Source organism: Oryctolagus cuniculus, chromosome 11 (assembly GCF_051225735.1).
Source record: "Oryctolagus cuniculus isolate XC-2025 breed Fujian yellow rabbit chromosome 11, ASM5122573v1, whole genome shotgun sequence".
In the NCBI taxonomy this organism is placed as follows: Eukaryota; Metazoa; Chordata; class Mammalia; order Lagomorpha; family Leporidae; genus Oryctolagus; species Oryctolagus cuniculus.
The window spans coordinates 104,912,862-104,934,932 of NC_142877.1; the positions used below are offsets into that span (position 1 = coordinate 104,912,862).

The 22,071-nt window shown below is 44.5% G+C and overlaps 1 protein-coding gene and 1 pseudogene across 3 annotated transcripts in view; both read left to right on the forward strand.

Annotated features, from left to right (window-relative positions):
- The window catches only part of DRAM1 (DNA damage regulated autophagy modulator 1), a 69,657-nt gene extending 47,804 nt beyond the window's left edge, over nucleotides 1–21,853 (forward strand). For 2 of the 3 annotated variants that reach the window (XM_089308882.1, XM_002711225.6), the window contains exons 3-7: nucleotides 508–650; nucleotides 5,615–5,792; nucleotides 10,674–10,732; nucleotides 19,022–19,114; nucleotides 19,686–21,853. In XM_089308882.1, the coding sequence (XP_089165008.1) occupies nucleotides 508–650; nucleotides 5,615–5,792; nucleotides 10,674–10,732; nucleotides 19,022–19,114; nucleotides 19,686–19,730 (518 nt within the window). In that variant the 3' untranslated portion in view covers nucleotides 19,731–21,853. Of the gene's footprint in view, nucleotides 1–507; nucleotides 651–5,614; nucleotides 5,793–8,453; nucleotides 9,241–10,673; nucleotides 10,733–19,021; nucleotides 19,115–19,685 lie in introns of those variants that run through there. The other variant, XM_089308881.1, reaches the window with a different exon arrangement.
- On the forward strand, nucleotides 12,996–13,773 carry LOC138844419 (large ribosomal subunit protein uL11 pseudogene; annotated as a pseudogene).
- Nucleotides 21,854–22,071: the final 218 nt, after the last annotated feature.

Genomic DNA, 22,071 nt, shown 5'->3' on the forward strand with positions numbered 1-22,071 from the left:
AATGATGAAAGATATAAAAGACCAAGTTAACAAACAACACACCAGAAAAAAATTGTAATATTTATATTAGACGTAGAAAAATGGACATAATGCATGGAAAGCAACTACAAATTAAACATGAAGGAGCTGGAGCTGGTGCCATGATGCATCAGGTAAGCCACTTCCTGTGATGCCGGCTTCCCACATGAGCATCGGTTCGAGTCCCAGCTGTGTCACTTCCTATCCAGCTCCCTGCTAATGCACCTGGGAAAGCAGCAGAGGATGGCCTAAGTGTTTGGGCCCCTTCACCCACAAGAGAGACCTCGATGAAGCTCCTGGCTCCTGGATTTGGTCTAGCCCAGAACTGGCCCTTGTGGAGTGAACCAGTGGATGGAATCTCTCTCTCTCGCTCTCTTTTGCTCTCTCGCTCTCTCTCCTTCTCTCTCTGTAATTCTGACTTTCAAGTAATTAAATAAATATTTTTAAAAATCAAGTGATGAAATTCACCAAAGTGCTTTTCTGTTTCAGGTGCAGCCACAATGTACACAAGATATAAAATAGTAGAGAAGCAAAATCAAACCTGCTACTTCAGCACACCTGTTTTTAACTTGGTGTCATTAGCCCTTGGATTGGTGGGATGTATCGGAATGGGCATCGTAGCCAATTTCCAGGTATGGCCTGAGGCTTTTAGGTTATTGGGATGATGGTGTCCATGTATCTAAGGAGGCAGTCTCGAAGGCAAGCAGTGTGCTTGTGCCCAGGTAGCTTTCAGATGGTTGACGAGTTTAAAAACAAAGGGTTTGCTTTTTTTAGAAACAAATCTTTCATATTTGAATGTCAGTCTTGCCTAGTACTTGGGAGAGATGGATGTATGTTTGCCTGAGTATGAAAGAGTGCACACTTCAAAAGATGCTATGGACCATGCATTGCTACATGCTCTTAGTGATGTGGTTTGATGTGTTGGGAGAACTTCTTCAGCCAGTGTAATGATTTTGCTAAGAGTGTGAGAATATTTGTGCATGTTTGCTGATTTTTACCAATTTTACCATTTGAACCTCTAGTGTTCAAAGAGTGGCATATGATCTCTTCCTTTTGCAGGTGAGGATGTAGGCTTGCGGAGGGGAAATAAACTTGCTTGAGGTTAATCAGTTAACTAATTACAGGGCTAAAATAAGCCCCCACTAGACTGAACCAGCTACATGGTGACCATTGCAGAGGCTGCTCCACATATTCCTACCGTGTCAAATGTTTGAGAAAAACATCATTCTAGTTTGTGGATTCCTGTTCAGCCCAAGGTCTCTTTTAGGAAAACATGGGACCTATTCATATGGAGACAGTATTTGATAATCTAAAGATACTTATTGAAATTCAGGTTAATACCAGCAAGCATAATGCCCGTTCATAGGGTTGCTGCCAGAGATTCAGTGAGATGATGGAGAGCAACCAGCCCTCTGTACTGGGCAGCTGTCGTAATTATCATCAGTGCATCATTATAGGCTAGAATGAGCCCTGCTGAGTCACCTGCTGTCTCCATGTGAGAACAAACGATTACACCAGAACGACCTTCACCTCTCCCCGTGGGTACTCCTTTAACTTGCCTCCCATCAGAGGTGGGGTGATCTTATGTATTGCTTATTTTCACAAAAGATGGCAGCCTTCACTGCTGATGGACTGATGTCCATCTGTGAAAACCCTTAGGCCTCCACCTTTAGAATCTGTGATCTGTCCATTCTCTAACGTCCACTCCTGCACGAAGCTGAACATTGTCAGTCTTCTATTTGGCCTGCACCACATAGGCCTCATAGACTCATCATCTCTGTATTGCTCCTGGGGCCTGCTGTGGGTGGGGGGAATATTATAATAAAGTGCCTCAGAAAACTTGGTGCTGTGTTGACTAAAAGATAAAGGGGAAAGCACCCTTCCTTATTTTGTACAGCATCATCAAGAAGATTCACAGGCCAAGGACGGTCTCAGAGTTCTAAGGGAACACACGGCTTAGGACACCCACACGCCCCATCACAGGGCCTTGGTTCGAGTCCCTGCCCCACTTCCCGCTGGTGCACCCTAGGAGCCCCTGTCCAGCGGCCCCTCAGGCTGCCCATCTGGGAAAGGGGCGCTGTGCTCCCGAGGAGTCTAAGCAGCATCCCAGGCGCCCTGCGCGCGGACGCTTCAGCTTTCGGGTCCGTCAGCGGCTACCCTGCGTCCCCGGCCCGCCTGCAACTTCGGCTCCCGGGCTGCCTGCCCACCCCGCGGGAAGAGCGAACACCAAGCCGCCCTCTTCCGGCGCTACCCGGAAGTGCTCCGCGACTCCCGGCAAAGAGGCTTCTGGGGATTGCGCGGGTTCCCGCGGGAGGAGCGGGGGGCGGGGGGGGGGGGGCGTTCTAAGGGCCAACCACTTTCCATTTTTGAATGTGGTAAATCCTGTGATTATTTGTGTTTCCTTGTTAAACGTTGGGAGCTAGAAATGTGAGAACCAAATCTAGCTTTCCGAAGCTGGTGCATAGGGTGCATAGGGCTTTATATCTGTGTGTGTGTGTTACAGGGATGGGGCAGGGTGGCTGGTGTATAGGGGGTAGATCTTTTAGAACTACATTTGCTTCTGGCTCCATTTTACTTTCCTGTCCTCATTATCCTCATATGGGGAAATAGGACAGCCACAGAGAGCTGCAATGGGTGGTGACATGGGGTCTTTGTCAGGAGTTAAGAGCTCCCACTGACATTTCTTTATGTTATATGACAATATGCATTCTGTTTTTCATAACCACTAGCATTTGTTGAAATTTTTTATGTGACAGTGTGTTTAAATAAATATTCCATGCTTTCACTCTAATAAAATCCTTACAACTTAGGTACAATTATTTTCCCCATCTATCAGCGGGGATTGTTGGAGTAAAGTGTGCTGTGGGTGGGCTTTGAATTGAGCAGACTGTCCTGAGCCTACAGGAAAGAGCCATCCTGAGTGCTAGCAGGAAGAAATGTCTGTGAGAAAAAGCAAGAACAGGGAGCCCTCTGTAGCCATAGATTCCACAACCATGCATTCAACCAACTCAATGGGAGACTTTAGGGAAGATAATTGCAGCTGTACCAGGTATGTAGAGACTCTCTTTTCTTGTCATTGTTCCCTGAACCATACAGTGGAACAACCATTTCTATAGCACTTAGATGGAACTAGGTATTGCAAATCCTCTAGAGATGTTTTAAAGTACATGGGAGGATGTGTGTTGGTTATATGCAAACACTAGGCCATTTTTACATAAGAAATTTGAGCATCTGAAGATTTTGATACCTGATCCTGCCTGAGGATACCAAAGAATGATTACTGCTCACAGCTTTACCATCAGGACCCAAGAAGAGAAAAAAATAGAGCCACTAAGGGTCTAATGGTATGGTTTTGTCTAGAAGAGTGTGGCGATGGTCTGTTCAGTGGGGGTAGTATATACTATATCATATCACTTTAGCCTCTGAATAAAAACTCAACATACAGATGTCATTTTTTTAAACCCTAAAAGCCAGGCTTTAACTGCAGAAAGGAAACTCAGATGGTTAGATAATTGACTGTTTGGTTCTCTTTAAACCTTCCATGAAGTGATTAAAGCTTTACAAAAAACAGAAATAGAATCTTTTTAACTTCCCTGGGAGCCGAGTGTTTGCCTTGTCACGGTTCCCATAAATATATCATTACAACTTCCTTGTTTGATATCCTGTAATTTATTTTCAGCATGCCATGAGCCAACCAACTTGAAGGCCAATAGAGAGCGTGACAGTCTCTGGTGTTTTTTCTAGGCACGAAAATTACATTTATGAGAAGTTCACAGATAACTGTCTTCCCGTAATGTGTGGGTGGGACAACCACCTTTTGGTGTGTCTTCATGAATTTCTGTGGATGCTTTGTTTTCCCTCAAAAAATTTCCTTTTTAAATCCTGTTTTTTGAGGTTGGACCTGGAGGGCATTATGTTAAGTGGAATAAGGCAGATACAGAAAGGCACTACAGAAAAGCCCTACAGAAGTCAAACTGAAGTAGAGAGTGGACTGATGGTTACCAGAGGGAGCGTGAGATAGAGGGTGAGGAGCATGGGTAGGGGGAATATTTGTTCAAAGGGCACAAGATTTCAGTTAGGAAATACAGTATAGCACGATGACTGATTGATACTAATGTGTTATATATTCCAAAATTGCTAAAGCAATACATTTTAAATGTCCTGACTACCAAAAACATCTGCGGATGTAAAGTAATCTATATGTTAATTTGCCTGATTTAATCATTCTACAATATAAGCACATAGTATATATAAACGCCACAGATATATATTTGTTATCTGTGAATTACAAATAAAATAAAAAAAATTTTTTTGAGAAGACAGCTTCCAAGGTTTTAATTCTCTTAGTAGTCTAATGTTCTTTATTTTTTACTATGTTTTTAATTTTTAAATTTTTATTTATTTGAGAGGCAGAAAGAGAGAGGAGAGAGAGATACTGAGAGATCCCATCTGCTGGTTCACTCCCCACAGGCCCACAGGTGGGAATCAAGCACTCAGTCCCTGTGGCTGGCCTCCCAGAGTCTGCATTAGCAAACAGCTGGAATCAGGTGCCAAGTCAGGTGCCAAACCCAGGCACTCGGACACAGAATGCGGGAGTCTTAACTAGTATGTTAACTACTAGGCCAAATGCCCACCCCTTCATTGTCTTTTTAAGTTAGCAAGAGAGAGCATTTCTAAAAAGGGGTGGGAAGAATGTGCCAGGTTTTCATCTTACCCTTCGTTCAAAATCCTGTGTGATCCAAGCAATCGTGTCCTTTCTAAAAGACATCTATAATCAGGCCGGACTCTACAGTGCAAAACACACGTTACAAATGGAACTCCCACTAAAGCAAGGGCTTTCTGATATGGTGCTGTCAGGATTCAAGGGAGGTGGTTGGGAGGCATGAAGTTTGCAGATTAAGATCCTAAAAAATAAAGGGTTGTTGAAATGACCAGGATAGAGGAAGCAAATTCCTTGACTGCGGGGAGGAAACAAGATATGGAAATTCTTAGCATGGAAGGTACCAGAATTCTCAGATGACTGCTGAGATGACCGATTCATAATAATGGCTCATGGGAGAACAGGGGATTCAAGTGTTAGTGTGTTTGGAAACTGTTTTCGCATGGCAAGAGCAGTGACGTTACTTAACTGGGGTGTTCATTTGGGGTGGCTCAGGAAGATCGAAGCAACTTCCACAAACCTGCAATGCAGGAATGGTTGTGCCCATTTTACAGGTTACAGAGCTTGCGGTTTACACTAAGGTCATGGAGCCTAGTGGGGGAGCTGGGATTTTTGATCCAAGTGTGCCATATGCTAAAGCCCACCATTCTCACCTCTCAGTCATTCTATATGTCATTCTATATGCATGTCCTGCTTGTGCAATTTTGCAGCAAAACAAATCCACTCTGGTGTTTTTATTTTTTTAGCACTGGCAGGCTTTTTTTTTTTTTTTTTTTTTTTTTTTTTTTTTTCAGCTTAAGAGTCTTCTGTGAGCAGCCACATTTTCCATGGAGGATGCATCTGTGACTACCGAGGGCTTGGAATAGCCAAGAGTGAGTGTGTGTTCCCTTGGACGCTGGCAGAGGAGTAACAGCACATTTGTCACCTTCTTTCCAGGAGTTAGCTGTTCCAGTGGTCCACGATGGGGGTGCCCTTCTGGCTTTCATCTGTGGTGTCATCTACACACTCCTGCAATCCATCATCTCTTACAAATCGTGTCCCCAGTGGAACAGCCTCTGGACATGCCATGTACGGATGGCCATCTCTGCTGTTTCCTGTGCAGCTGTCGTCCCCAGTATCCTTTTCACATTTGTCAGTTGTTAAAGGGGGAAAAAAAGGTGCATGACCTTATAAGAGCATGGGAAGGAAGACTTGATTAGGACCATTAAGGGTTGGGATGGGGACCACTGCAAACAGGGTCTTGCAGTAGAGGAACAAGACTGGGCTCAACTCCAAACAGCATAGTCAAGCAGGAAATACAGCAACGAGCAGGGTGGGGGACCAAAGGATGGAAAATTACTCGGAGGAAATATCAGGGGGAGGGGAACATCCTGGCTAAACTGACCCAGCAGGATGCTAGCTGAAGACAGGCCAGGATGAGCAGACATCAGTTGGAGGACAGTGAAGGATGAGGATCTCATTGGAGAGGGAAGGCGACCTGGTATCAAGGATGAGGGGTTCTTGGCTAAAACTGGGTTTTTATAAGCAGGGTACAGATGGATCACGAAGATTCAGGAGTCTGACTAAAGTTTGGACAGGCAAAGATTGTTTGTCATAGTGTCCAAGCGAAAGGCACAATAAAAGTGAAGCAGCCTTCACTTGATCACAACTAAGTTTCCACATTTTTCAGAAGAATAATGGGGAGAAAGTGTCAATATATTAAGCAGATATCTCAGTTCTGGAACTCTGTCACAGTAGGTTAAACTACTGCCCACAGTGCTGGCATCCCATATGGGCGTGGGTTCAAGTCCCAGCTACTCTACTTCCCATTCAGCTCCCTGCTAATGTGCCTGGGAAAACAGATGAAGATGGCCCAAGTGCTTGGGCTCCTGTCACTCACATGGAAAACCCTGACGAAGGTCCTGGTTCCTGGCTTTCGCCTGGCCCAGCCCTGGCTCTTGCAGCCATTTGGGGAGTAAATCAGCAGGTGGAAGATCTCTGTCTCTCTCTTTCTGTCTCTCCTCCTTTCTTTCCATAACTCTGCCTTTCAAATAAATAATAAATAAATATTTTTCTTAAAAAAGAGACTATCTCAACTCGGGTTGGTTAGATCAAGAGTTGTTGGGGGAAAGAATCATGGGAATGGAGGAAGGAAAAATATAGGAACACTTCAGGCTCTGTTTACTTTCCTTCCCCCAGGGTCAGTTTCATGAGACATGTAAAAATATTTATTTTTCTTTCTAGTGCTTGGCTAAAGATACCAAATATTGATATTATCCTTTAAGTCATGTCCCCATGAAGTCCCAAGAGGCTGGAAGCTTCTCTCTGCATGTTGGTGACAAGACAGTTTGATTTACTTGACCGTATTAAGAAAATTAAAAAAAAAAAATTCTGCATCACTTAGTACTAATGATATTTTTAAAGACTTATTAATTTGAAATGGAGAAAGAGGAGGGGGGGGAGACATCTTCAATCTGCTGGTTTATTCCCCAAATGCTTTCAACAACTGAAGCTAAGCCAGGCTGAAGCCATGAGCCTGGAACTCCATCTGGGTCTCCCACGTGGGGGCAGGGACTGAAGTATGTGGGCCATCATCTGCAGCCTCCCAGGTGCATTAACAGGAAGCTGGGCTGAAAGCTGAGACTTAAACCAGGCACTCCAATATGAGATGCAGGTGTCCCAAGTGGCGACTTAGCTACTGCCCCGCAACACCCACGCCAAAGAAAAGTTCTTTATTCCTGTCTTTATCTTTTTTCTTTTATTTGATAAAGTAGTTGACAAATGGGAAAGCTTTTTTTTTCTGGGATGGAGAATTCACCATCTTTTGAAATGCCATCAGTCACATTCAAGAAAGCTGCAGAGTTGCTGAAAAATGGTGATCGATGTCAGATAGTAGGAAAATTGAAACTATTTTGTTAGCAGCAATTTTGTTAGCCTGGGCCAGGTTATGGTATAGTGGGTAGAAGTCATCCCACATGCTTCCAGATACCAGGCTTGCATTCCCATTTAAAATGAAAGCTATACAAAATCTAAAGCATGTTGTTTTTATTTTATTTAACATTTTATTTTAAAGGCAGGGTGCTGAGGGGAGAGAAATCTCATCTGCTGGTTTACTTCCCAAGTGCCCACCACAGCCAGGGCTGAGTCAGGCTGAAACCAGGAACCTAGACCTCAACCCAGTCTACTGTGTGGGTGGCAGGGACCTGAGTACTTGAGCCATCACTGCTGCCTCTCAGGTGCACGTTAGCAGGAAACTGAATTGGAAGCAGAGTAGTCTAGGTGTGAACCAAAGGCCACAAGCCCACCTGCTTCCCCACATCCCTCATGGGGAAGGAAAATTTTAATTATAAAATTCCCAAACACAGAGCCACCAAATCTTAGTACTGTGAAATTTACCAAAAAAAGTCCATCTCTGTCCTTAAGAGATTTCCTTCTCTGTTTTCTTGTCCTATTTATGGGTTGAAGACGTGCTTTCTCTTCCAACATATCTCTTTAAAACTTTTAGTAAGTTGTAAAACTTATAGTAGAGGTATTTGAAGTGTTAAAAGCAAAGATTCTTGGTGTAGGAAACCTTTCCTCGCTTCTAACTTTAGGCACAGATCCCTAAACACTGAAATCAGAGAGTTTTAGTAGAATAAACACTTCAGGCCTCAGAGTTTCATGTATTAATAGTTCCCATTTCTAGGAGCTTCTATGTCCTTGTATCAAATATTAACTAATGAATTCATCCACATGATCAAGCCTTTTGTCTTAAACTTGAGCACTGTATTAATATTTCCTTAATAAGAATTGAAAGCATCTCTATATGGGCTTCTTTCTTCTTACTGTAATGTTTCTGTGAAACGGCCACATTTGACCACTAAAGGAACTAAGGCACTGAGAGAAGCAGTGGTTAGACCATGCTTCTCACCCTTACTGGTAACTTCTGGCTTCTGATGTCCTCAAAAGCCATCACAAAAATCACTGCCAGCACAGAGGCCGACTTTCTTGCATGAGACCCAGCACCTCAAGCCCTAGTCTTACTGCTGCTGTTTCTTAATGTTTTTTTTTTTTTTTTTAAGATTTATTTTATTTATTTGAAAGACAGAGTTACAGAGAAAGGTGGAGAGAGAAAGATCTTCCATCCGCTGGTTCACTCCCCAGTTGGCCGCAGCGGCCGGAGCTGCGCCGAGCTGAAGGCAGGAGCCGGGAGTTTCTTCTAGGTCTCCCACATGGGTACAGCGGCCCAAGGACTGTGCCATTCTCTACTGCTGTCCCAGGCCATAGCTGAGAGCTGGATCGGAAGAGGAGCAGCCCGGACTAGAACCGGCACCCATATGGGATGCCAGCACTTCAGGCCAGAGCTTTAACCCGCTGCGCCACAGCACCGGCCCCTTGCTGTCTGTTTTTGCCTTTACTGCTCTCCTTGGCTGGATTTTCCTCCTCTCCTTCACCTCTCTAGAGCTGCATTGTTGGTCTAATGCAGTAGCCATGCATGGTTTTTGCATACTTGAAATGTAGCCCATCGAAATTGAGATCTGCTAAAAATGTAATACAGATTCTCAGTCTCAAAGACTTAATAAAGGAAAAATATGCCAAATGTCTTACTAATAGTAATTATTTATATTATTATACACTGAAACAATATTATCAACAGTGATACTATTAGATATATTCAATAAAACATCCTATTTATCAATATATAAGATATAATAGTGAATACTATGTTGATATTATTATATTGATAATAATACTTGGGTTAAATAAAATATGTTATCAAAATTAATTTCACACTTTTGGGGACAGTGGCAGTAGGAAGATCTGGGCAGAGGATGTTGGATTCATTCAGTCTCAGCATATCTTCAAGTTCCCCCAGTCCCTTAAATTCTTCAATAAAGTGTTTTGGTTTCCTCCACCCTCAAATTTATTTCACTTGGTTCTTTTCCATTTTTAAAAATGTGGCTTTCAGAAATTTCATTTCATTTTCTTTGAAAGGCAGGACGAGAGAAGGAGATCTTCCATCTGATGGTTCACTCCCCACATGGCTGCAACTGCTGGGGCTGGACCAGGCTGAAGCCAGTAACTCCATCGAGGTACTTTGGCCATCTTCTGTTAACTTCCCAGGCACATTTGGAGACAGCGTAGCTGGGACTATGTCCAGCCAGATCATGCCGGCATTGTGCTGCAGTGGGTTAAGCTGCTGCTTACAATGCCCGCATCCAATATGGAGAGTCAATTTGAGTTCTAGCTACTCTGCTTCTAATCCAGCTTCCTGCTAGTGCATCCTGGGAGGCAGCAGATGCTGGCTCAGGTAAGGGGCCCCTGCCACACATGGGAGAGACCTGCGTGGAGTTCTGGGCTCCCGGCTTTGGCCTGGCCCAGTCCTGGCCGTTAAGAACATTTGGGGAGTGAACCTTTCCTTCTGCCTTTCAAGTGGATGAAAATAATGAACACTGAAAAAGAGGAAATCATTTAAAAAAGAAGCATTGTGAAAGAATGACTGTATTTCTGTGTTGTAACTCAACCACCATCATAATTGAACGTTAGATTTGAGATTACCGAAGCTAAGATAACTGGATTGTAGAAATATTGGCGTTAGGCCGGCGCCGCGGCTCATCAGGCTAATCCTCCACCTGCAGCGCCAGCACCCCTGGTTCTAGTCCCGATCGGGGCACCGGATTCTGTCCCGGTTGCTCCTCTTCCAGGCCAGCTCTCTGCTGTGGCCCAGGAAGGCAGTGGAGAATGGCCCAAGTGCTTGGGCCCTGCACCCTCATGGGAGACCAGGATAAGCACCTGGCTCCTGGCTTTGGATCGGCGCAGCGCCGGCCATTTAGCGGGGTGAACCAACGGATGGAAGACCTTTCTCTCTGTTTCTCTCTCTCACTGTCTAACTCTGCCTATCAAAAAAATATATATATATTGGCATTAACATTTTAACACAGCGTCACGATGATACTATTAGTAGAATCACCTAGTTTTCACATTAGAGGACTTGTTTTCCTGGGTGGTTTTCCTTAACAGTTTCCCCTTTTTTCAGTGATTGCCTGTGCCTCACTAATTTCCATAACTAAGCTGGAGTGGAATCCAAAAGAAAAGGTAACATTTTGGTTGTTCTCAATGTGACCGTCAAACCTGGCCACCTAAGATTGTGGCTGGGCAAAGCCTAGGAAGCATCCCTGTCATTTCTGAGAGAAAGCTACAAAATTGTGCAGGAAAATGTGCTTGTGCTCTAGAAAGTTCATGGAAAATGGAATGAAAAGATGTGCTTATTTTGGTGGAAAAAATGAAATCCATGAAAAAATTCTTATCATAATATGCATTTCCATGACATTTTTGAAGGACCTTTGTACAGTATGTAATCAATTTATTGTCTTGCTATTTTGTACCGGGTATAGCAGTTAGCTGTCAAGATGTAGGCTGAGCCGGCGCCGTGGCTCACTAGGCTAATCCTCCGCCTTGCGGTGCCGGCACACCGGGTTCTAGTCCCGGTCAGGGCACCGGATTCTGTCCCGGTTGCCCCTCTTCCAGGCCAGCTCTCTGCTGTGGCCAGGGAGTGCAGTGGAGGATGGCCCAGGTGCTTGGGCCCTGCACCCCATGGGAGACCAGGAGAAGTACCTGGTTCCTGCTATCGGATCAGTGCAGTGCGCTGGCCACAGCGCGCCAGCCGCAGCGGCCATTGGAGGGTGAACCAATGGCAAAAGGAAGACCTTTCTCTCTGTCTCTCTCTCTCTCTCTCTCACTGTCCACTCTGCCTGTCAAAAAAATTAAAAAAAAAAAAAAAGATGTAGGCTGAAGGGATATTTCCCATCTACCATCTGTGAATGTTTGCTGGGATAAACTCACAAGGATGAAACAAGAGAACAGGTATACAAATTTATTATCATGCAAAAGGGGAGAAAATCACAGCCTAGAGGGAGAAGCACAGGAGTATGATTCCCACTGACACAAAATCACCCAGAAACGTATATGCCCCTTTCCTCTACAGGGGATGGGGAGAATAAGGACTGTCAAGGGAAGAGTGAGTGATTTTTAGAGGAACTCATTGGGCTTGCAGAACTACCATGTGGGGACGTCTTTTTGACCTGTAGAATGGACAATGGCTTGTGATTGTTTTTTTTAACTTTCCAATTTATTTAAGTTCATGAATGCTGCAAAAATATGATGTGCAACAAATCAAGACACAGTGATTGCATTCCTAACAGGTCAAAGGAAAAGAAAATATTACATCACCTTAGTAAATCATGACCAACCTTAGTATTTCTTAAAGGGACCACATCGACATCTTGCACACACAGACATCAAAACTGAATTTCTCACACTGTTAAATGATGGTCCTGGGCTAGGCAACGCTGTCCTACTAGCTATAAAACGATTGTGATTGGTTTTCTGTGGGACTGAAGTGGAGGACAACAGAGTGTGGCAAAAGTCAGTACAGGTGTGTGGACAGTCTGATCTTTCCTCCTTCACTGAGCGCCCAGGGAAAGGACAGAGGTAATTGCTTCTTTGGTGGGCCCACACTTCAGACAGGGGAGGGAACTCTATAGGAGCTCTCTCCCTGCTCTGGGAGGGGTAGACAAGAGGGAAGGCCCAGGAGAGACCTTGACTCTGAGGCAGGAAATATGGCCTCTCAGCAGGTCACAGCACCAGTCTTTGGGGGTGTGGTTCCCTGAGCCCCAGCAGGGAAATCCCAAATGACTTCTGGGATGACTTGCCAAGTTTTGGAACCCTGATTTCTGTTTTAAGCTCTTCAACTGTCTAGGCTTGGTGATACATGGGCATTTCAGGGTAGGGTGAGTGAAGCGTGTGAAAGCAGGGGAAGCACATGAAAGTCAAGAGGAGCAGAGGAGAGCAGGTCCAGTGCAGTGGGCAGCTCATTCCAGGAGGGAGTGAGGAATACCCTGGTCAGCGATGACTTCTCCAGGGAGGAACAGTTTTCAGAAGCAGGTAAGAGAGGCTTGTTACTGGACTTAGGTGGTCAGAGTAAGTCACTGGACACTTCTGCACAGTAAGAAAACTGAGAGTATTAGTGGACAAACGCTAGGCAGTAACAGCGCCGGGATGGAGTGAAGAGTGCTTAGCATTAGGAGGTGGTTCTGTTACTTCAGATTTCAAATCCAGATGAGCTTAGATTGGAAATGATAGGGGCAGAATGTTTGATGGGTGCCAAGTGACTAATACAAGAAAGAAGGCATAAGTTGAGTCATAGATCACTTCCAAGATTTTATCTTGGGTGAGCCAGAGAATGTATTGCCATAAGGAGAGAAATAATGTTTCTGACCGAGATAAATGATTCCAAAGCAAAAGTGGATGAGTTTGATTTTAGCATCACTGACTCTGAATCCCATCATGAGACATCAAAGTGAAAGATCCAGTTAGATATGTGTTATTAGGCTTCCAGCCTTTCTGTTTTCAGCTCAGAGAAGGACAAGGTGCAAATTCTCTTTGGTTATCCCAAATCTGAGTTCATCTGACCCCAGCAGCCTCCACCATGCCACCCAGGTTTGACCCCAATGAGGTCAGAATCATATACCTGAGGTGTGTGGTGGCAGGGTTGGCACGTGGGCCCTAGTCCCCAAGATCAGTCCCATGGGTCTGTCTGCAGAATGCTTGGTGATGACATTGCCAAGGCAACTGGTAGCTGGATTACAATGAAGCTGAACATTCAGAACAGACAGACCCAGACTGAAGTAGTACATTCTGTCTCTGCCATGATCATCAAAGTCCTCAAGGAACCACCAAAAGAAAGAAAGAAACAGAAAAACATTAACACAGTGGGAATATTCCATTTGATGAGATTGGCAACACTGCTCCACAGATGTACCAATGATCTTTAGTCATAGAACTTTCTGGAACCATTAAAGGGATCTGGGGCCTGCCCAGTCTGTGGGCTGCAATGTTGAAGGTTGCCACCCTCATGACATGAACAGTTGTGTAGTAAATAAGTACAAAAGAAAATGTTTCAAGAAAGGATCATCTGACAGCTCTCCTTCACCACCACCATGAAAAAAAGGACTATGGGACTGGACCTCTGGTGCAACTGGAGCCATCAGAGCGTAGGGGAAGAGGGAGTGGTCATTTTCAGACCAGCCCTCAGAACACATGGGACCAGATGTGTGTGGCTGAGATGGACCCACAGAGTGAGCTGTCAGCAGTGGTGGTTCAACCTGGTTGCCATGGAGGAGAATGAATGGATGGAGCCCCAGGAGAGCGGAGAGTTAGTGAGAGAACAGCAGGAGATTTTATTTTATTTTTAAAAATTTGTATATGATTCTTACTAGAGTTATATTATTTATTTGAAAGATGGAAAGAGAGAGAGAGAGAGAGAGAGAGAGAGAGAGAGAGAGTCTTTCATCCCACTGTTTCACTTCCCAAATGGCTACCACAGCCAGGTCTGAACCTGTTTGAAGCCAGGGGCCAGGTGTTCCATCTGTGTCTTCCACATGGGTGACATTTGCTGCCTTCCCACGCCCATTAGCAGGGAGCTGGATTGGATGTGGAGCATGCACGGCTCAAAACAGCACTCTGATATGGAATGCCAGCACGGAAAGCAGCAGCTCAACCCACTATACTACAACTCTGGCCCTGGAGATTTTTTTTTTTATTTTATTTTCTATTTTTTAAAAGAGTTTATTTATTTATTTGAAAGTCAGAGAGTTACACAGAGAGAAGAGAGGCAGAGAGATAAAGAAGTCTTCCATCTGATGGTTCACTCCCCAGTTGGCCACAACGGCCAGAGCTGTGCCAATCCAAAGCCAGGAGCCAGGTGCTTCTTCCGGGTCTCCCACGTGGGCACAGGGGCCCAAGGACTGGGGCCATCTTCTACTGCTTTCCCAGGCCATAGCCGAGAGCTAAATCGGAAGAGGAGCAGCTGGGACTAGAACCGGCTCTCATATGGGATTCCAGCACTTCAGGCCAGGGCATTAACGCACTGCGCCACAGCACCTGCCCCTGGAGATTTTATTTGTTAAGGAGTTGGAGAGATGTTTCCAGCAAAGGAGAAGTAAAGGGGAGGAGTCATGGACATAAGAGAAGCGATAGGATTGTGAGGTAGAGTCAACTTCCTTGAGTCCCTACCACAAGCAAGACTGCTGTGGGTGGTGGAAGGAAGGGTAGCTGTGGCACGCAGGTTGAAGAAGCAAGCTGAGAGCCATCATTATAGTTTATAGTCAGGCCGGCGCCGTGGTTCAATAGGCTAATCCTCCACCTAGCGGCGCCGGCACACCGGGTTCTCGTCCCAGTCGGGGTGCCAGATTCTTTCCCGGTTGCCCCTCTTCCAGGCCAGCTCTCTGCTCTGGCCCGGGAGTGCAGTGGAGGATGGCCCAAGTGCTTGGGCCCTGCACCCCATGGGAGACCAGGAGAAGCACCTGGCTCCTGCCTTCGGATCAGCGCGGTGCACAGGCCACAGGGCACCAGCCGTGGCGGCCATTGGAGGGTGAACCAATGGCAAAAGGAAGACCTTTCTCTCTGTCTCTCTCTCTCACTATCCACTCTGCCTGTCAAAAAAAAAAAAAAAATAGTTTATAGTCAGCAGGATAAACCACCATTTTGTTGAGTGCTATGTGATACTTTAAAGAATAAAACAAATGCTGAATTGAAGTCCAGACAACTTATTGTGAAAATGCAGGAGCAATCACAATGAAGTCTCTATGGAACAAGCCAAGACATCCCAGAGGCTGAGGGAGGGCATTTTTCAAGGGAAGGGAAATGATTAACCATGGTGAATGTAGCCTCAGGGTCTTTAGGATGGACGTCACTGAATGCAGGCAGAAGGGAGTTGCTGACGTTTATCAAGAGGCAGTTACAGGGGCTGGCACTGTGGGGACACTAGGAACACAAGCGGGTAATGTAGCGGGTAATGCTGCTGCCTACAGTGCCAGCATCCCATGTGGGCACTGGTTCAAATCCCGGCTGCTCCACTTCCAATCCAATTCTGCTATGGCCTGGGAAAGCAGTAGAAGATGGCCCAAGTCCATGGGCCCCTGACCTGCATTGGAGACCTCGAAGAAGCTCCTGGCTCCTGGCCCAGCTCCAGCCATTGTGGCCATTTGGGGAGTGAACCAGTGGATGAAAGACCTCTCTCTCTCTCTCTCTCTCTCTCTCTGCCTCTATGTAACTCTGTCTTTCAGATAAATAAATAAATAAATCCTTAAAAAGAAGCAGTTACATAAAAGGTTTGGTTGGAAGCCAGTTGAAGGAGGTTAAAGACATACTGAGAAGACTGGTCCATTCAATCACCTGTCAACCAAATGTTTGTTGAGTTCTATTCTGGACTAGAGATGAGAGGAAGGAGAGAAACACCATTGTAGTGGGATGGAATAGTGGAATCAGAGTGAAGATTTTCCAGAGCAGAGGACTGTGGCAGGGACCAAACAGAAAAAGGGAGAAAGAGAGAGAGAGGAAGAGAGGAAGGAGGGAGAGGGAGAGAGAGAAGGAAGAGAGGGAGAGGTAAGAAAGAGAGAGGGAGAGGGAGTGGGAGGTAAAGTGGGGAAGAGTATGATCCAGAGAGGAGTTCTAAAAGTGGTTCCTTTGAATGTAACTTTAAAATGACTAAACTAGTAAATAGGTTACACACACACACATTTATATATATATATAATATATATATATATTATATATATATAATCTGAGATGTGGGAAATTAACTCCATTTGAAGTGGGATTGGTTTCTCATGCTGTAGGTAAAAACCTTTTTCTGAATGACCTTAGCATGGTTCCAGGGGTACTGTACTCTTCCACCACAAGGGGGAGACCTTCTATCACGAATCAAACACAAATCAACTGCTGAGAAGTGCTCATCAAAGTGTATATTCCCAAGGAGTTTGAATGTTACATTCCACTTTCTATCTTAAAATTGTGAGAAGTATTTGGTTTTCTATTCACTCCATAAATTACAGTGCTACTCTTGCGTTGCCTTGTGTTCCTAGTGTCAGTGGCTGCAAAGAAAACCCTTTACATGAGTTACTTGAATAAGCATGTAATGTCTGCCCCAGGTTTCTGTGCAGTACTTTTATGTGCACTGATGGACTTGTTATGGAGGGTAGGAATCATTTTTATTTATTTATTTATTTGACTGATAGAGAGACAGAGAGAAAGATCTTCCTTCCATTGGTTCACTCCCCAAATGGCCGCTACGGCCGGAACTATGCTGATCTGAAGCCAGGAGCCAGGTGCTTCCTCCTGGTCTCACATGCAGGTACAGGGGCTCAAGCACTTGGGCCATCCTCCACTGCCTTCCCGGGCCACAGCAGAGAGCTGGAGTGGGAGAGGAGCAACAGGGACTAGAACCAGTGCCCATATGGGATGCCGGCGCCACAGATGGAGGATTAACCAAGTGAGCCACGGCGCTGGCCCCAGGAATTATAATTTCGATGTCTCATTTCACACAACTGAGAAATTAGAGCTTCACCTGCATTCACACAGGTTGTCAGGACTCCTGGTTCAATGTAGTTTCTTTAATATTGTACTGAAAAAATTTTCCCCAAAATTGTGCCTGTTTTTATTTTTATTTTATTTTTAAGATTTATTTATTTATTTGAAAGTCAGAGTTAAACAGACAGAAGGAGAGGCAGAGAGAGAGAGAGAGAGAGAGAGGAGAGATAAGAGAGAGAGAGAGAGAGAGAGAGGTCCTCCATCCACTGGTTCACTCCTCAAACGGCCACAATGGCCGGAGCACTTGGGCCATCTTCTACTGTTTTCCCAGGTCATAGCAGAGAGCTGGATTGGAAGTAGAGCAGCCGGGACTTGAACCAGTGCCCATTTGGGATGTCGGCACTGTAGACCGCGGCTTTACCCGCTATGCCAAAGCGCCGGCCCTGTGCCTATGTTTTTATAAGCTATCTTCATTGTCTAGGAATGATACGAGATAAGGCAGATTCCCTGCTGCTGGCACCAAAAAGGAAGCTATGCTGTTCTCTATGCTCTGTTGTAGGCTAGTCAGTTTCTCCCCAGTGTGACCTTGGATGAGAACAATGGCTGGATATGACCCGTCCATGGGGAGAGTGATGAGTGATGAATATGAGAGTGTGACCTGCCTTGATTATATCTTTTAGGTGAAAATGGGATCCACAAACTTGCTGTAGAACTGACCAGCAGTTCAGCATGTTTGTTTACTCATTCTTTGTCACCTGTTGCAGAGCAGAAAGAGGATGAGAAACAAATGAAGCCATTATTTGAAGTCAGAGGGGGTACACTGACAGTCCACAGTGAGCTAAAGTGAGCTAAAATGAGCTAAAGTCAGAATGCACATGTGCATTTTTGACGTAGAATTTAAAAACGCTTTTAAATAAGTTTCCTGCATTATCAGATGAGTTCTCTCTCTCTCTCACATGCACACACATAGGCTTTTTAAAAAACGCCCCTTTCAAAACAACACTGATGTTTTTATTTTTTCATTTGGTGAAAATAGAATTGAGTTGATGAGACATGGATTCCCCAAGTTCCCTCTCTTTCAACAACTATCAGTTCCATTCATTTTAAAGAATTTTCTTGCCTTCCTAAGCAACTGAGTTTTGAATGCCTGGTTAAAGCCATTCAGATCCCTGGCTTCCATGTTCTGGTTCTCGTCCCTGAGAAGATACACAGTAAACCTGTGGAGTTCCTTGTTGGCATTTTCTGTGTTGCCATATCTGGCCTGTCATGTTGAGATGAACTGTTTGCTGCACCAACACCTTCTGCAGTGACAGAGAACACAGGTGCTGGTGGGGGGTAATCGCACACTGTGGGACATCTGCAGCATGAATGCAGCATGAATGTTCAGCATGCCCTTCAGTTTCTGAATTCCAGGTGAGGGGAGACCAAGCCATGCCCTTCATGGGAAGTTCTTTCTTTGGTTGAATCCTCAGTTGCTTCGCATTCTCAGTTCTTTTGTGGTCCTTCTTCTGCTCTTTGAAGTTAAGTAGACTAAGTCTTAAAACCAGAGTGAGATTTCTCTGTTTCTCTCTCTCTGTCTATAACTCTACCTGTCAAAGAAAAAGAAAGAAAGAAAAAAGAAAAAAACCCAGAGTGAGAGCCAGAAAGAAATTCTAAAATAATGGAACTTTTGCTCTCAACAGGCAGAATCCTGACATGGATCTCCGTGGCTTTCCTTACTCGATGAGCATTCTTCAAAGAGTTCACAGGAAAAAGGAATAGACAAGTTTATTTTGGTGCAAGCATTTTTGAAATCCATGCATACAAGAGGAAGGGAAGGCTTCAAATTTGATGAAAGATGCATATTATGAAAAAGTATGCATGGATTTCAGTTTTTCTTCATCTCAATAAATTAATCTTTTAATTCCATTTTCCATGAACATCTAAAAGTGCCCTTGATCGCCTCCAGGCTACACTTTACGTCTGCACTAGAATGAGTCCTTTAGGCTAAATTCTCTTTCTTTATCATTGCTTCAGGATTATGTATATCACGTGGTGAGTGCAATCTGTGAGTGGATGGTGGCCTTTGGTTTTATTTTCTACTTCCTAACATTCATCCAAGATTTCCAGGTAAGTATTTATTCATTCAAATATTATAAATTGTCAACAATTAGGATTAGTAAAAATTCACAGAAAATTCCTTGCACTTGAAAAAAATAAAGCACTTTCTTTTTACCCTTAATTTGTTTGGGGGGAAAAAATGTGTGTTGTGCAACTTAGTTTATTAGCTTGTTCCCAAAGGAAAGTGTCTTGACAGCTTTGCCAACCAATGAAATTTTCATTTGTCCTCTGCCATTTGATGCTAATCGTCATGTGCCCTGGTTGTTTTCCTTCTGAGGAGGTCTCACTTACTAGTTCCAAATAATAGGAAATGTGTCTTTTAAAAGAATTGAAAAATGTTCCCAAAGCAGAGCAAAGGTGGGACTTATCAGATTTGGCCACAAGAAAAATCCTATGTTTTGAAACAAGGGAAATATTAACTGAAAGGATATAGAAAGCCAAGAAAATCCTTTAGGACCCACCTCAAGGTAGCACAAGGCACACAATAGGGTCATTTCTGTGGTGGTGCAAAGCTGTTAGAGAGGTCGTTGGCAGCTCTGGACTTGAACTTCTAAACCGTTTCCCCGCTTCTTCCTAACAGAGTGTCACTCTAAAGATATCTACAGAAATCAACGGTGACGTTTGAAGAAAGAAGCGTACTGTCTCCCTCAGTGAATGTCACAGACAAGTTCTAGAAGTGGTGCAGACAGGCAGGGTTTCGATGCCGCTCTGAGGGGAAGGCAGCTGTGGCACGTGTGGGACTTGCACGTCATTAAGAATTCCCAGTAGTTATATTATTCCCAAAGGTACGTTTCCCTAGAGGGCACACATGACACTGGAGCAATGTTTTTATACTTTCCTAAGTAGACACTTTTTTATATGAACATATTTGTATACAGAAAAGATAAGATGTTACAGAAAATGGAGAGTTCTTATTTTTGTACAGATTTTACAGTTTTTTTGTGTGTGTGAGTGATTTGTGAAACTACACTAAATAAGGAGCCTAAGTAAAGTCAATTACTCATTTTTAAATTGCTTTTATAGAGAATGTACTGTATATTTTTATCATGAGAGCATTTATAAAATTCAGTTTCTAGAGGTGATACACCCAATCATACAGATTTATTAATGAGCTAACACTAAGCTACTCTGGTTTTTAGCTGAGCTAAGCAAAGTGCTTCTGTCGAGATGCCTTAATACCACTCACTATGCACATCCACTCTCAGTGAGCACAGGAGACGGCGTCTTGAAATTCTGCCTCTTCGTTTCTCCCTGCTCCCAGGGCTGCAGCCCTGACCCTCGATGCGAGTCGGCAGTGTGTAGTGGAGGTGATTCCAGGTGAGATGGATTCAGCAAGGCAGACTAGAAATTCTAAACCCCTCCTTCACTGTTACTGCTGTCAATTGACCCATCACGGCCTGACTCAGAAACTGCAGCTCACAGCTCCCGCTCATTCCACGCACATGTTGAAGAGAGCCTAGGTCCAGAGAGAGACAAGGAGAGAGGAGAGGGGCAGCCGGAGCTCATGGGAGCAGGGTGCTATTAATTTGCTGCTCCGTTGAGTGCCTGTGGCTGGATGTCCCACAGCACTGTAGGACGTGAGAGCTAGGCCCTTTGTGTTAAGCCCAACCTACAGGCTCCGCTTTGCACCCAAATCACCAGTGATAAGTGAAAAGCCAGTCATTCCGGAGGAGGAAGTAGCCCTCACAGTATTGGGTGTAGGGTTGGAAATCCAAGAGAAGGAACTCTCCTTATCAAACACTCCCCCAGATCACAACCCCGTGTCTGGCCCAGTGGGAGCAGTCCTTCCAGGTTAATGCCTAAGGTTCAACTGCCCACCTGGACGGCCTTGGAGGGTGTCTCGGGAGTCAGGAGCATGGGGAAGTGCCTTACTAACTGCTGAATGAGCAGAGGGGTGAGCCGGGACAGTGGTCAGCCACCTCGGCGATAACCCACTGCACCTCCCCTGAGCACTCAGCAGCAGCAAGGCGCTAACCGTTTCTGGGTCTGCTGTAACTTGTAAGGCTGCAGCTCCCCGTTGTAACACTGGGACTGCAAGACAGGGACCAAGACTATTAAGCTTTCATGTGTCCGTGGAGGAATGCCACATGCCTTCTTTGTGGAAGCTACAGTGGAGTGAGTCTACGGTTCTGTTTTGCTTTGAACAGGCTTCAGTGGTCAGCATTAAATGTCATCGTCACATTGCACTGCCCTTCATTCCCATATTTCTCCATGTCGTTAGACTGAAAGCTCCTTGGGGGCAGACTGAGTGCCTTAATCTTGTAACTCCAGCATTTAACACAGTGCCTGCCGGTGTCCCGCAGGGACTTAAAAATACCCATTCACCACATGCATGCATAGAAGAATAAACCTATGAGGGCAGTGCCGGGGTATTTGTAGTGCTACAGAGTGAGATTCACCATGGTTTACTAGCTTGATGATAAGCAGTCTGTGTCACCCAGTAATGTTGACCATTTTGCTTTGTGTACTGAACCTTTCAGTTGTTTGGGCCTCATGATTCTATGACAACTCTCTTCAGCCTGGACAAGTTATCACAGAGATTGTTACATGGGCTAGACCAAATGTTACACCTGACTTGGCAAACTGAGAAGGGCAAAAATCACTCAAGACAGTCACATTCTGCTGATTCCATGCAACTTCTAACGCTGGTCAAAATCACATTTTGGTATTTTTAGTTTCCATGAATTTGTATTTCCTTGGACCTCATGGATGGAAGAGTAAAATAAAATGGAATATTTCTTTATTTTAGTAATTTGTGTCTCTTTTAAATTATAAGATGTCGCCTGGGGGTTACTATAAATGTATGTGGCTGGGAGATTATATCAGATACACTTGGACTTTATAAAGGTATAATTTAAACCTTATATTTTCTTAATTCATGTAGCTCTGCATGGAGGCATGACAGGTTTATCTTTTGCAAGTTCTAAAACATGAGTCCCAGAAATTTCTATCAGTCAAGACCCTTA